General features: G+C 37.0%; 1 protein-coding gene across 1 annotated transcript in view; it reads left to right on the top strand.

Annotated features, from left to right (window-relative positions):
* The window catches only part of DNAJC15 (DnaJ heat shock protein family (Hsp40) member C15), a 70602-nt gene that overhangs the window by 16019 nt on the left and 38495 nt on the right, over positions 1-16088 (top strand). The window contains exon 2 of the mRNA XM_043579446.1: positions 14585-14636. Coding sequence (XP_043435381.1) covers positions 14585-14636 — 52 coding nt within the window. The remainder of the gene's footprint in view (positions 1-14584; positions 14637-16088) is intronic.

Genomic DNA, 16088 nt, shown 5'->3' with positions numbered 1-16088 from the left:
CATAGGTAACTAGTCTAATCTGTATTTAACATTTTATAGATATTTAATATATTCTATAGATGATCCCTGCCCTCTATCACACATACACATTCACTTGGGATGACCAAAGGTCACAATGAGTTAAGGGCAGAACCCTAGTCAGAAGTCAGGTTTCCCAGCTTCTAACCTTTATTTTGTCCCTATACTTTCCCTTTTTCCTCTTTGGCCTAACCTTGACTGTGTCCTTCAGCTTTATCTGGACTCTTCTCAGAAGCCATCTCTTGCCCAGAAGCAGAGTACTCAATCAGCTGGCCATCTGTCTGTCTAACCATCTGTCCCCATATACATCCATCCTGTCAACTAACTACTAGCTTATTTAGCCCATACTATATTTTGGGAATATAAAGATGAATAAAGCCTACGTTTTGCTCTCTAGACGCTCATGATTTAGTAAGGGAGACAATTCTGGGATCACAATGGAGAAATAAACTGGGAGATAGAGAGGTGGTATTGATGTTGGAATAGGGGAGATTCCAATGACATTGATTTCTTTCATATTTGAGAGTTTACTTGATCTTGCTGCCTGTCTAGAGTAGTTCCATTTTTCTTCTTTCCTGTTTAGTAGCTGAAAAGCCATGTTCGCAACACTCTTCTCTGTTAGGGATAAGGATTGATCATATCACCTTTTCGTGAAGGGTGGTGACATAGAAGGGCAGGGACTAGTGGAGTCAGTGAGGCTAGTGGGGATATGACTCAGGTACCTCTGCTCCCTTGCTCACAGCCAGCAGCTTCAGCGGAGAGAGAACTTATTTTGATAAAAAGTGCCGTGTTCCGGATACAGGGTTGGGACCAGCTCCTACGGAAAATGTGTAAGAGTAGGTACAGGTTTCTTATTGGCAGCCTCTGTCAAATATCTGCAAAAGCCCTCTTTCAGCCTCTCAATTCCATTGCTCCCTACTACATCAACGAAAATGAAATAAAGATATTAAAATGAAGTCTTCCCCTCTCAAGTTATATCTAGTGTTAAAGTGAAAGTTTTCACAAAATTTCTAATTCCAATTACTATATGATTATAATTTTATACGCATAGAATAGTTTTTAGTTAGTGCATCCTTGTTCCGAAATTTACTGATGAACTGTGTTAACACTAGCAAAGTATGTGTACTAGATTATTCTTAGTGCTCTGGTTATCTCAGTATAATTGTATAAAGCGGTGGATCTTAACTTCGATGTTCCCACATATTAATATAGCAACACGAGAAAATGGATGGGGTTTACAACCATGTGCTTTTGCAAGTAGCCTAGAGCATGCTTTATATGTGGTCCATAATCTGACTTAAAATCTGAGCCTAAGAATGGAAGTGTCCTATGCGTCAACTTTTGAGAATCACTGACAACTAGTATTAGCATACCTTTATTGCCCAAGAAGTATTTCTAGCTAAAAATCTAGTAAGTTTTTTGTTGTTGTTGTTTTGTTTTGTTTTGTTTTGTTTTATTTATTTTTGGGACAGAGAGAGACAGAGCATGAACGGGGGAGGGGCAGAGAGAGAGGGAGACACAGAATCGGAAACAGGCTCCAGGCTCTGAGCCATCAGCCCAGAGCCTGACGCGGGGCTCGAACTCCCGGACCGCGAGATCGTGACCTGGCTGAAGTCGGACGCTTAACCGACTGCGCCACCCAGGCGCCCCAAAATCTAGTAAGTTTTAAAAGGAATTAAATATACTTATGGATAAATAAAATAATGAAAGCAAACTAGTAAAATTTGAAGGCATGCATGGTTTAAGATTGTGAATCAGTTTGTAACCTTTGTGAGGTCATCTTACTGATCTGTTTCTCTATCCCTACTGCAGTGTCTGGTCTGTAGTAGGCACCCATATTAAATGTTTAAATGTTGATTTAATTAGTGAATAATATATGAATCAAGGGCATATGCCTAAAAGCTTTATTTTCTGGTCCTAAAGCAGAAATCTGTATCAGTCAGGATTTTCCAGAAAACAGAACCAAGTAGTATGTATTATTTATCTATTTATTTATTTTGATGATTTGGCTTAAATAGTTATGTGGACTGGCAAGTCTAAAATTTGTAGGGCGGGCCTGCAGGCTGGAAACTTTCAGACAGCAGCTTATTCTTGAGGCAGAATTTCTGCTTCCTTAGGGAAACCTCAGTTTTGTTCTTAGTGCCTTTCAGTTGATTGTGTGAGGCCCACCAATATTATCAAAGATAAATCTCTTTAAAGGTAATATGCACTAGCCACAGGTATGAAATACCTACACAATAGTGTTTAAATGACTGACGTAGCCAAATGGACATATGAAATGAACCATTACAGTGTCTTTAGGTTTAAGGACATGAAACCAAATGTACAGCCTGGTTTGGCAAACCTGTGATGAGCCCAGGAGCTCTTTGTGCTCTCTGAGGCATCCAGGGCTAGGTTGATACTGGGGCAGGATTTTGACAAGCTATGTTGAATGTGAACAAAGAAAGCTGCTTATCTTATTAGGAAAAGGGGAGATAAGGTTTACATCAGTGGGTCACTGAAGAAATGCAAACTAGTACTTTAAGACTATTCTTAAGAAATCACTATTTACAGCAAGGATTTCAGTTTGGGGATTTTAATTATATTAGAAAGTGGAGAAATACTCAATTGGGCCATGCCTGAGCTTTGTTTCTTAACTATGTTTGACTTTTGGCTTTGTTTTGTTTTATTTTGCTTTGTTTTTGTTTTGCCCTTTTATGTACTGTCTAGTCTTGTATAAATTAATGCTTGTCTATAGTTAAAAATAAATGGAGTGACTTAAATTTTTTTAATGTTTTTATTTTATTTATTTTTAACGTTTATTTATTTTTGAGACAGAGGGAGACAGAGCATGAATGGGGAAGGGTCAGAGAGAGAGGGAGACACAGAATCTGAAACAGGCTCCAGGTTTTGAGCTGTCAGCACAGAGCCCTATGCAGGGCTTGAACTCACGGACTGTGAGATCATGACCTGAGCCGAAGTCGGACACTCAACTGACTGAGCCACCCAGGCGCCCCAAAATATGTTTTTATTTTAGTTTTGAGAGAGAGAGAGAGAGGAAAGGAGGGTCAGAGAGAGAGGGAGACACAGAATCTGAAGCAGGCTCCAGGCTCTGAGCTCTCAGCACAGAGCCGGATGCGGGTCTCGAACCCGTGAACCGCGAGATCATGACCTGAGCTGAAGTTGGATGCTTACCCAACTGAGCCACCCATGTGCCCCTCAAGTGACCTTAAAGTGGAGGAAATACAGATGTAGTCAGTTTTGCCTTCACTTTTTACGTAATTTAAGATTTTCAGGGGAATTGGTATTTTGAGAGAGGTTCAAGTGTGTTTGTTTTTGGCAATGGCTGGTAAAGGCAGGTAGATTAATGTGGACTAGTCCAATTTAGATATGATAGTCTGTGAAATTCATGCCAGCTTGAAGATTTTAGGGAAGGGAAATTGTAAAAATTATCTTCCTAATGTCATTTTATCATGTCTGACATTTTTTCTTGAATGTCAATTCTCTTCCTCTCTTTCTTTTGATCTGAATGTGCAATACTTTTCTTTCCCAAATTCTGCTGATTTGCCAGCAGTCTTTCTTGTTTCCTCTCTTTTTTCTTTTCCACTTATGTTGTCTAAATTCAAAGAGCTTTCTTTGTAGAAATTGAACCAAATAATAAGGCAGCATAAAACTCTGAGTTCAGCAGAAAGTGATTTGCTTGTGATTAACCCTTGAGAATTGAGAGTCACTGCAAGATAACAAAGAAAGAGTGTTTTTTGATACAACCTGCTCATTCTTCTTTTCCAATCGTAGACGAGACCTTTTTTTTTTTTCTCTCCAGTTGTTATGAATTCACATACTGCTTTGGTTGGGCTTTATGCATTATACTTATCATGGCATGGTTTTAGAAAAATAAGTACCGAAAGAGAGCTTATGGCCTCCCTTTCCTCTGACTGCAGTCCTGTCACAGACTTTACTCTCAGCAAAAAGGGAACTCATTTTCCAGTTGTTTAAGGCAAATAACCTTGACATCTCTTCTTACCCCCCAGCTTTATTGAGGTATAATTGACACATAAAAATTGTTTACATGTAAGGTATACATGCAATTTGATACACATTGCGAAATGATTACCACAATCAAACTAATTAACACATACATCACCTCACATTGTGTGTGTGGATATGTCTGGTGAGACACTCAAAGACCTACTCTTAGCAAAGTCAAGTGTAAAACTTAACTCATAACTAAAAATTTGACCAACATCACCCTCATTTCTCCTACCCCCAGCCTGGCAATCACTGTTCTACTCTGCTTCTGTGAGATCTTACAGTTTTGTCTTTCTGTGTCTGGCTTATTTCACTTTGCATAATGCCCTTAAGGCCCATCCACGTTGTTGCAAATGTTAGAATTTCCTTCTTTTTTGTGGGTGAATAATATCCCTTGTATATATACATATTTTCTTTATCCATTCATCTGTCAGTAGACACAGTCTCTCAACAAATCTTAATGCCTTTATCTTGAAAGTATATCCAGAATCTGACCCCCGCCCCCCTCCGTCTCCGTCACTAATCACTTTGGTCCCAGCAACCATTATCTCTTGGATATTTTAATAGGCTCCTAACGCATCTCCATACCTATGGCTTTGACATTCTATTCTTAACGTGACAACTAGTGGTCATTTTACAGTTCTAACTAAGATAATGTTAGGCCTCTTCTCAAAACAATCAAGTCTCCTATCACTCAGGGAGAAGTTAAAGTTTTTATGTTGATCCTTAAGGCCTGACATGAGCTGTTCCCCATGTTATCTTCTGATCTCATTACCTTTTTCCTCCCACTTGTGCTCTGTGTACCCTGGCCTTCTGGGTATTCCTCAGGCACACTAGGTATATCCCTGCTTTGGGGCCTTCAAACTTGTTCCACCTGCCCAGTGATCTATCTTCCTTAAATAATGGCATGGCTTCTTGACTTCCTTCAGTTTTATTTTTGTTTTTTTCCAAAAATCACGTTTTCAGTGAATCTTTCCCTGCTTATTCTATCTAAATTTGCTGTTCTCAGTATATAAATACACATCCTTGTCTTTACCTGCTTAATATTCTCCATAGCACATAACACTTTCTATTGTCTCTTTTCCTGATTTATATTGTTTAATGTCTATTTCTTGTGCTAAAATGTAGCTTCAGAAGGATAAGGATTTTGTCTGATAAATCATCAGGACTTAGAATTGTGACTGGCATATAATATCGTAGGCACTCACTGAGTATTTATTGAAATCAGTCAACCAGTCAGAGATGAGAGATGGCCTCCAAATAGCTACTTGAAAAATATCTAACTCTTTTATTGGGAGTTTCTTTATTTTTCCTTGTATAACAACTCAATCATTTCTTCATGTTTTCCTATATGGACCTGTGGATTATCTTCACTTACGTAATGAAGTTTACTGACGTACGACTTTTTACTTCATTTTCTTGGTCATCCATGAGACTTTTGGATATGTATTTATCTGGTCCAGGATGTTTAGAGACATGATTATGTGTTATTTTCTTAATTAAATGTGACTGTCCTTGTCCATTATATTTTCCTATTTTGAATAAAATTCTATTCAGTAGCAGACACCAATGTAGTACACAAATCATACAAACTCCAAAAGGCATCTGGATAGTGGGGAACCTTCTTAAGGTCATTTTTATCTCATTATACAAGTTTTTGAAAACCTATTATGTACTGGATACTTCGTCAGATTTTGGAAATGCAAAGAGATAAACAGTCCCTACTTCCAGAAAGCTCACCTTTTAGGAGGGGTTGAAGTAGACAGATAAAACCATTATTAATAATGTATCGTGTATTATAATAGATCTGTTAAATACTGTGAGAGCACTAGTGAGGGCACTAAAGAGGTTTGCTTGGGTGAGGAGGTGAATGGGGAAAGCTTCACTGGGAGATGACTTAAAGCTATTTGTTGAGGAATAAGTAGGGATTTTCCAGGTGGACTGAGCAGAGAGGAATAGAAAGGAGTAAAAGTAAAGAAGGACTAGCAGAGATCTGCTATTGTTTGCACAGTGTGCTGGTCATTTTTTATAATCTTGTCTCATAAATCATTTTGAGCATCCTATGACGTAGGCATTCACATTGCCATTTTATTGATGAGGAAATGGGCCCAGACAGATCAGCTTAGGGTAACAGAACTGGTAAATGTTGGTTTGGATTTTGAACCTGATTAACTTTGAAGCCCATGTTTATACATTCAGGAGTGGAATGTATGGATAATCAGGGTGGAAGATTGAGAGAGTTCATACCTGCTGCATGGATGAAAAACATGAATGAAGTCTTATATAAAAAGTAAATATTTAGAATAGTAAAGGCAAAGAGGAATGGTATGAATTTGGGTTGAGGATGATGATGATACTGAACAGATTTGAAGGTCAGCAGACATCAGAAGCCATAATTTTCTACTGATGCCATTTAGTGTGGACATAAAACTTTTCTTCAGCCAGACTTAGCAGTCTAGGGAAAAGATTGTCTATGGTAACTCTCTAACCATTTTGAAACCAATCAATGATTTCGTTGAGAAGTTACCATTCATTGGTTTCTGCATATGCTATTATGCATATGCCTGGACATTTTAAAATTTAAAATATTCATACTTTGTGTATGGTCAAAGGTAATGCTTTATGAAAAGTGAAAACTGCTTTGTGGCATTTTTCACAGATATAATCTAAAATTATCATGAATTTTTAAGACTTAATTAAATACCATTGGCCAATATCACATACATTTGTTATGTGTATACATATAGTCTTTGTTTTCCATGGTGACCATAATGAAATTGTTAAGAGCTGAATTTCCAAATTTGGTGCAAGTAGAATATTTTCTGTTTTCCTTATATATAGACCACTGTTCCCAAACACTAGTCTGGACCGGTTGTAAAGAATTAGTTGGTGGAATTTTTAACTGATTTGTAACTGATTTCTTTCTTAGGTGAACATTTTCCCCCCCAAGTTTTAATTTAAATTCCAGTTAGTTAACATATGGTGTAATATTAGTTTCAGGTGTAGATTTTAGTGATTCATCACTTACATACAACACCTGGTGCTCATCACAAGTGCCGTCCTTAATCCCCATCACCTATTTAACCCATCCCCTTGCTCATCTCCCTTCCAGTAACCCTCAGTTTGTTCTGTATAGTTAACAGTCTGTTTCTTGGTTTGCCTCTCTCCTTTCCCATGTTCATTTTTTTAAAAGTTTGTTTGTTTGTTTGTTTGTTTTTTGAGAAGGCATGAGTGCACAATCAGGGGAGGGGCAGAGAGAGAGCGGGAGACACAGAATCCAAAGCAGGCTCAGCACAGAGCTGTCAACACAGAGCCTGACGCTGGGCTCACACTCAGGAACCGGGAGATCATGACTTGAGCCGAAGTAGATGCTTAACTGACTGAGCCATCCAGGTGCTCACTGCCCAGGTTCATTCGTTTTTTTTCTTAAATTCCACATAAGTTAAATTATATGGTATTTGTATTTCTTATATGTGCACATTTTTATAGAAAGATCAGCTTCTTTAAGTATGTGCTAGCCTAATTTTTTACAGAAAAGAAAAATGTATCTAAGAACTTATTTAGATCTTCTGAATACCTAGAAAATAATAGCTGCTTTTCAAACCCATGTACATCTGAATCTTTAGAGAAAATGTTTCAAAACTAAAACTTGCACAAGGCGGCTTTGTGGATATTTCTAAAAACAATAACAAAAATCCTTGTATAGCATCCATATTTACCATCTTATCTCTCCTATGTATGTATGACACCTGTGACAGTTGTAGCTAAGTCCGAGTACAGTTGTATACACATATTTCTTTTCAGTTTTTTATTTTATTTTATTTTTTATTTTTATTTTTAAAAAAAAATTTTAACGTTTATTTTTGAGACAGAGAGAGACAGAGCATGAATGGGGAGGGTCAGAGAGAAGGAAACACAGAATCTGAAATAGGCTCCAGGCTCCGAGCTGTCAGCACAGAGCCTGATGTGGGGCTCGAACTCACGGACTGTGAGATCATGACCTGAGCCAAAGTCGGCCACTTAACCGACTGAGCCACCCAGGCACCCCAGTTTTTTATTTTATTGTTTAAGTTTACTTATTTTGAGAGAGAGAGACAGCACAAGCTGGGAAGAGGCAGAGAGAGAGAGGATCCCAGGCAGGTTCCCACTCAGCGCAGAGCCCCATGTGGGGCTCAAACTCACGAACCGTGAGATCATGACCTGAGCCAAAATCAAGAGTCGGATGCTCAGTCGACTGAGACACCCAGGTGCCCCTACACATCTTTCTTTTTATTTATTTTATTTTATTTTATTTATTTTATTTTTTTTTCAACATTTATTTATTTTTGGGACAGAGAGAGACAGAGCATGAACGGGGGTGGGGGAGAGAGGGAGACACAGAATCAGAAACAGGCTCCAGGCTCTGAGCTGATGGCTCTTGCCTGACTCAGGCTCAGAGCCTGACGCGGGGCTTGAACTCACGGACCGCGAGATCGTGACCTGGCTGAAGTCGGACGCTTAACCGACTGCGCCACCCAGGCGCCCCACACATCTTTCTTTTTAAAGAACACTGCCTGATTTCTTCTATTTTCAGCACCTATTGTAATTTTCCTAAGTCAAAGAAATAACATTTCTCTAGTTTTCTGTGAAATCACAGATGTACCATGTCTAGTCGCATGAGCAATTTTAGACATTTAACCTGGTTATTGCCTAGTTGTTAGAAAATGACTGTCTTTGTGGTAGTAATGCTGTGCCTCATTCACCATTTTGCTTTTAAATTGTCTTTTCAGTGTCGTTTTTGTTGTTCTGTTACTGGCAATTTAGTTTTAAAGAATCATTATTTAAAACACATTCAAAATAAAAATTGAAGTATATCGTGTGCTTGACACTGGATCAGATATGATGTTGCTTATATAAAAGAAAGAAATTAGATCCTGTTAGCCTGAGGATATAATACTGAAATTTAAGTAAATGTGAAATAGCATAGTGATAGAGCATATGTGAAATTTTTTTTGAATAGTGGTAAATTAGAGATGTTGATGGAATTCTCTGATATTTACAGAGTTAGGCCAAATGAACCATGGGCTATTTAAACGCCCCAGTATGTTTTAGATGTTATTTTACTTTTAAAAATTAAAGTCGAATAAAGGTATTGTCAAGAATTCTGTGTGAACTACTTGCTGAGATTTCAGATTCAATCTCCTGTACTTCCTGTTTTCTACATTTGCAATTAGATAGTTTCTTTTCCCCTTTGGGGTCATTCAGATATGTGGAGGGCTGGGGGAATTTATTGTTGCCTTAGAGCTCTCTCAATTTGTGTCTGAAAAAAAAATACCAATGATGTTTTAGTGCATGAAAAACTGTTACATAGCAGATAAATGTGTTTTTCTAGGAAATTGATCATATTCTTATTTTGGACCAGTTAATGTTAAAGTTTTAACTTAATTGCTTTATATCTAACAGTTTTAGTATTTCCATAGAAAACTTTATGAGAAAGACCTATGTTCTTATTTCAGAGTCTAAGATCTGATTGTGTATGATACATGGTATTTTTTGAAAATCTCAAGTGGAGTTCAATTTCCAAATAATATATTTTTATTTGTTGTAAATGGTTTATGCTTAAAAAGTGTAAACTATTTTAATATCAATTAATTAAAATATAATTAAGGAGGTAAATCAGTTATAGTTCTCTTCCAATAAGGAAAATGAGGTTGTTGGTTTTTTTTTTTAATATTTATTTATTTTTGAGAGAGAGAGAGAGACCAAGTGTGAGTAGAGGATGGGCAAAGAAAGAGGGAGAATCCAAAGCAGGTTCCAGGTTCTGAGCTGTCAGCACAGAGCCTGACGCTGTGCTCAAACTCATAAACCATGAGATCATGACCTGAGCCGAAGCCGGATGCTCAACCGACTGAGCCACCTAGGTGCCCCCGAAAGATGAGTTTTTGATGAAAGCTGTGCACAGCTTTGTCCATTCACTGTGGGTAAATAAGATTTGACTGCAGTTTTTGGTCATATATTGAACATTCTTATTTGAGCCAGTGATCTACCTAATTTGGGTTTGGTTTCTTTTTGATTTTAAAGGTTGTAGGCCTTTTCATGTTTATCTTTCTATAAAGTTAGTCTTGAGAAACAGGTTAACTCTGTCGTCAGTGTTATTTTTCTGGTATTATTTTGATATATTATTGTATTATTAATACTTTTCTTGTATTGTTGAATGAATGTAAAGTGAAGTATATGTGGCAGGTCTTCTCATGTGCTCTAGGACCATGAAGGTAAATGATATACCCTTTTTGACCTTAGCGAGCTTATTTATTTATATATTTTTTATGGAGGTTCTCATGTTGGGCTTGTGAACTAAAGGGCTTCAGAGAAACCTTTGGATCCCTTCAAATTATGTATAAAAAATTTGCTGTGTGTACATATGTGTGGTTTTCTGGGGTGACCCATAGATTTCACCAGATTTTTAAAAGGTTCTTTATACGTAGAAAAGCTAAAGGAGACAGAGCACATCTAACTATAAACTAGTGTAGTAAATGTTGTAATAGGGTAAAAATAAAGGTCTTTGGGAGATTAAACGTTGGAGGCCCATCACGTTTCAGGTCCTACATAGGACTCATTTGATAATGGACCTTTGCCTTGCTACATGCTATGTCTGTTGTGCATAATATAGTGACTGATGTATAGTAATTTTTGTGTCAGTGAGGGTCCTGGCAGTAATGGATGGGTTTTTTTTTGAAGATAGTTTAATGAAGAGATTATTTGCAGAGGTAGACATGGTTTAAGGTAACCAGAAATGGGTGATGAATCATCCAGGGGCTAGCAATGGTTGGAGACTGTTATCCACCCAGAGAAAGGGGCAAGAGAATGGGAATTATGTATGTTCCAGAACCCAATGAGAGTCGTGGGCATGGAAGAGGAGCTCTTTAACAGGAGCTGTGGCTGAAAAGGAAACATAACAGGAAGTAAATTGTACCATTACTTCTATCTTTTTCCACCTTTTGCTTTTCTGCTGATGCTTCCTGTTTAAGAAGACGGTCTTTTGTGCACAGTTATCAATCCCACTTGGCCACATAAAAGTGGGTGCTGGGCTCTGAATACTTCCCTACCAAGAGATGAGGAGTTCACATACCCTGTGCTGGGATTACCACCTTTGTGGGATTTGTTCTGCTGAAGCATAGTCAATGGCTCTCACATATGCTCTCAGCTTTCAGTATTTCAGACTCCAGGGATGGTGTGGGGTGGAGAGGGGTGAGTTCTTCTGTTGTGCCACCAGAGGGGTGCGTGTTTGTAGGCCCATTTCCCTTAGTTAGCTAGCACTGGGGGTGGGGGAGGGGGAACCCATTAGCCATAACGGACTGATGCATACAGCTGGAGCTGAACTTTGTCTTCTTTCGCGTAAGTAAAGCATTTTTCAGTGCTTGACTGTGTAATGTTTTCCTTGGCAACTTTGATACCAAGATGCAACAGGCAGAAGTGTTTGGAGTCCTCTCCTGGGATTCGTCACCTGTGCCTGGTGTTCTTTTTGAAACTTCCTCTCTTTGGTAAAACCCAGACAGAAACTAGTGGGCAAGTGAGGACTTGGATAATGTGGATAAGGGGATGCAGAAGTACAGAGCAAGTCAGAGAAGGGTGGAGAATGAATCTAGAAGGACAAATGGAGAATGACAGCAGAGTGCTTAATACTTACTTGTTGAATTCAATTGAATATTGTTAAACATTTTAGATTTACATATTAAAGGGAAAAATGACCAGATGCCTAATGGTTTAATGTTTCTGATATAAATACCTCCAAATGAAAATCTCTTTGGAATTGTAGAAGCAACAATTTGTATTTTGAGTAGTTAAAATAGTAAAAGTGACACAATTATCAATCTATAAAAATGTGAAATTAGAATAACACAACTTTTTAAGACTATATTTTTCAAATATGGTTTTTTGAAATGTGAGAATTTGGACTATTTAATTTAGAGAAGACCAACTCATTTTCTAGGGCCTACCTCAAAAATTACTTCTATGAATCTTCCCTTAGACAAATTTAAGTGTTTGCAGAACACTGTTCTTTTTTCTGCTATACCACTTATATTCAATTAATAGTAGTTATTTTATTGATAATATTAAAAGCAGTTCACATTTACTGACTGTTTACTATGTGCCAATCCACTGTGTTAAGTCCTTTACGTACATAATTACATTTTATCCTCACAATAACCCTAGGAAGTATAGATACTATTGTTTCGCGCTTGAGATGGCTCAACGGACAGAAGTTCCACAAAGGCCAGAGGTCTTTATGTGCTGGTATTAATATTTCTGCAGCATTTTGTTGTTAGCGTCCCCTAGGTATTCTTTTAGTTGAGTACCTTTTCATATGTTTATTAGCCATTTAGATTTTTTTCTATAAAGTCCCTGACCTTTTGCCCATGGTTCTGTTGGATTGTCTCCCTTACTAGTAATATGGAGGAATTCTGTACATGTCTTTGGATATATGCTCACTGTCTATTATGTGTTACAAATGACTTCTCCAATTCTGTGGCAGATTTAGACTAAAGTGTTAAGAACAGGACATATCTGGTAGGCCAAGATAAATATTTCTAGACAGATGAAAGACTAAATAAGGTTATAAGGAAGGAATAAATTCACACATGAAACAGTTGAGTAGTTTGTTAGGACTGAGGTTCATTAAAGTGAACCAGTGGAAGATAACTCTGGAAATTTCAAGCCATACAGCCTCAGGGAAACTTTAGAAAATGGTAAACATATACCTCAACAGAATATCCTCTTTAAATCTGTACTCTTTAAATCTATACCTCCCTTCTGTTCAGGACAGACAACCTGTCTAGACAACCTGAAGGGAACTTTGGAAACTGTTTTGCCTCTCTGGGTAGCTAGCTCCTCTGCTGGGGGAAAAAAATCTTTCTTTACTAGGGTGTCCAGTGTTACTGCCTGGTAAAAAAGTATATCTTAGCATTAGAACTGAGGAGGAGAACCATAGATGAACTTCCTTCATCTTGTCTATGAAGAGCTCTAGATTTCTAAGAGACAGATGCTGGATATTAAAGTTAGAGCACTTTCATAACGTCCCTCCAGGCTCAACCTCTGTCTTACTACTTCTGCACCAGTGTGAAATGAATCCATTCTGTTCCCTACTGAGGAAATTTTTTTTCTAGATGTGTTTTTTAGTCTTTCCTGGATTCTATTAGAGAATCATTAGATTCTCACCATTAGAGAAAACATTTCTATCGTGTCTCTCCTGAATTCTGTATCCATCAAAATTTGATTTGGCTGCAAGCGCCTAAAAATAATAGTGGCTTACAAAGATAGAATTTTATTTTTATCTTGTGTAAATAGAGGCAGTCCTGGGGTGCTATGGTGTCTCCCTGATCATCTGGGGCACAGTCTCCTTTCATTTCATTGTTTTTCCTCCTTTATCCAACATGGCTGCTCTAGGTAGAATATCTACATTTCTAGCCAGTAAGAAGGAGGAATAGAAAAGGAGAAGGACATTTCTTCCATTCCCCAAAGGACTTCTCAGAAGTTGCATATACCACCCTGCTTATATCTTATAAGCCACTATTTAGTTAACATAGTCATAGTCTAAGGGAGGCTTGGAAATATGTCTGACTAAAAATAGGAATTCCCGATCCTAGAGAAGAAAGGGGGAATGGATGTTGGGGTGGGGGAGCTATTGAGCTCTGTTATGTAAACCTTATCTGTTTTGATTTAAATATTTTTCTGAGATGGTAAAGGAGAAAAGCATAGAATAATATGGAGTATATAACCAATTTAAATTAGATTTTGATCAGAATGAGCTCATAACTTTATGGATTCTAAATTCTTGGCTCTTATTTAAAAAACTTTACATTGGTCTGTAAAGGTAGAAATAAACTCACTTTTAAATTATTCATAATTCTTACTAATTTTTGGCACTTTGACTTCTTTACTAAACATAGATCTAATGTTTTATCAAAATTTAAAATATAGCAAATGCTATTGCAAATATAAAGGAAATATGTTCCTTCTATCTTTGTAGAAGATAAATATATTTAACCACGATTAAGAATAACCTATAGAAAATATTTTAGCATAAAAGCTCTTGGGTAGAATGAATTCATATATACATAAATTAAGTGAAATCTAGAATAATTTTAGTTTACTGAAAATTAATTTTTTTTAACATTTATTTATTTAGAAGGACAGAGATATAAAGCATGAGCAGGGGAGGGGCAGACAGAGAGGGAGACAGAGAATCTGAAGTGGGCTACAGGCTGTTAGCTGTCAGCACAGAGCCTGACGCGGGGCTTGGACTCACGAGCCATGAGATCATGACCTGAGCCGAAGTCGGATGCTTAACCGACTGAGCCACCCAGGTGCCCCAAGTTTACTGAAAATTAGCTAATATGGTACACAGCAGGTAGAATCCCATAGACACTGCAGATTTAAAAAAAAATTCTTTTTTTCACAGCAGAGCTTGAGTAAAATGTAGTATTTAACATAATTATTCTCATTATTTTAAATGGTTTACTTGAAGAAAAAAAAAAGCCAGTGTAAGACTCTAAGTGATAATCATTTTTTTCCTTCGCAGGCAAGAAGTTTGATAGCTGTCGGACTGGGTGTTGCAACTCTTGCCTTTGCAGGTAAGATAAGTAAAGCATACTTCTCAATAAATGTTGCAGGAGAAATATTTCCAAATAGCTTCTATAGTGATTCATGAGGATACCCTCTGTATTCTGAGGTTTGGGTTTTAAGACATTATACATTCTCATTTGTTTCTCCATTTATAGTCCCTGAACATTTGTCAGTGTAGCAAAAGCTAGATAACTGTGTAGTGAAGAAAATTAACAATAAGAAGCTAGGAAAACTAGCCCCAATAATAGTTGATCTTCATAGTATTTTTTTTTAGCTTGAACTATAATGTACTTTAAAAACATTCTTCAGTATGAAGCAATGTAAGCGATATGGGGTTTCTCTGTTCTTCCTTGTTTTTTTGTTTGTTTCTTCTTGTTTTTTTCTTGCAGTAAGATGTCACATTTCCTGCGCAGTCACTTTTTTTGATGAGCATAGTTATTCCCTGTAATGTATTAACTACTTCATTTTTTTTTTAACACATTGGTGTAATTTCTTCTGAAAACCTGGGAGAATTTCTTTTACTGTTCACATCACCAAAGAATAGTTATAAAAATTTAAAGCAAAATTGTTATCTCTTCAGTTGTAAATTGGATAGCTATTTCCTAATCAGATGTTGATCTGAGAGCATCTCTCATTACATTTTTTGTTTTAGCATTTGTGTATCTTAAGTTTCGTGGATTTGATTTTGTTTGTTGGATCTTCTCTTTAAGTGAAGCTACATTCCATTGTGGTTATATGGAGTTGGTAAGATCCAATTGCAAAATGGGACATAAAAGATTGTTGTTTTGTTTTATATGATACTTAATTTCACGCAACTCTCTTAAAGCACCTTAAGCATAAACACTTAAAAATCAAGATCAGTGGTTCAGATTCTCTTGGTCTTTGTGCCATCAATGTCTTGTGTCTCATTGTGATGACTACACTGAGGTTTTCTGAGAAGACTATCGTCCAAAAAGGAATTCTGACAAACTTGGCCCTAAACATGAAACGTGAATTTTAGTATCAACTATTTTAGCAGAATTGGTATAGTTATTTTGAAATTCAAATGGAAGATTTTTATTTGAAATTAAAGACAGATGCTGTACTTTTGCCAGGGTTTTCTTTCTAAAATGAGAAGAATTGGTGTGTGAATTGTGTACGTACCACACTTTTGCCAAGTTCTTATTACTAACTAGAATGTTAATAGCAGGCAGCTCTCTTCCAGCGCCAAATGCAACTGAATAATGGAATTTAGGAGAAAGTACACTTAGACTTGTTGGAACTTGGTCTTCTGGTTTATGGTTAACATAAACCTTCAGATGTCACTTGTTGAAGACTTTACCTACTTTTTTCATCAAGACTGCCTGATTATATGTGCTTTTATATTTTAAATTTTGAGATAATTTAAAAGCTATACTGTGTACTATTGTGGAATCAAATGGAAATTGACATCTATAGGACAAGAGGTTTGGATGAGTTAG

Source organism: Prionailurus bengalensis, chromosome A1 (assembly GCF_016509475.1).
Source record: "Prionailurus bengalensis isolate Pbe53 chromosome A1, Fcat_Pben_1.1_paternal_pri, whole genome shotgun sequence".
In the NCBI taxonomy this organism is placed as follows: Eukaryota; Metazoa; Chordata; class Mammalia; order Carnivora; family Felidae; genus Prionailurus; species Prionailurus bengalensis.
The sequence above is the reverse complement of the archived record's forward strand: the minus strand, read 5'-3'. Positions and strand labels throughout refer to the sequence as shown.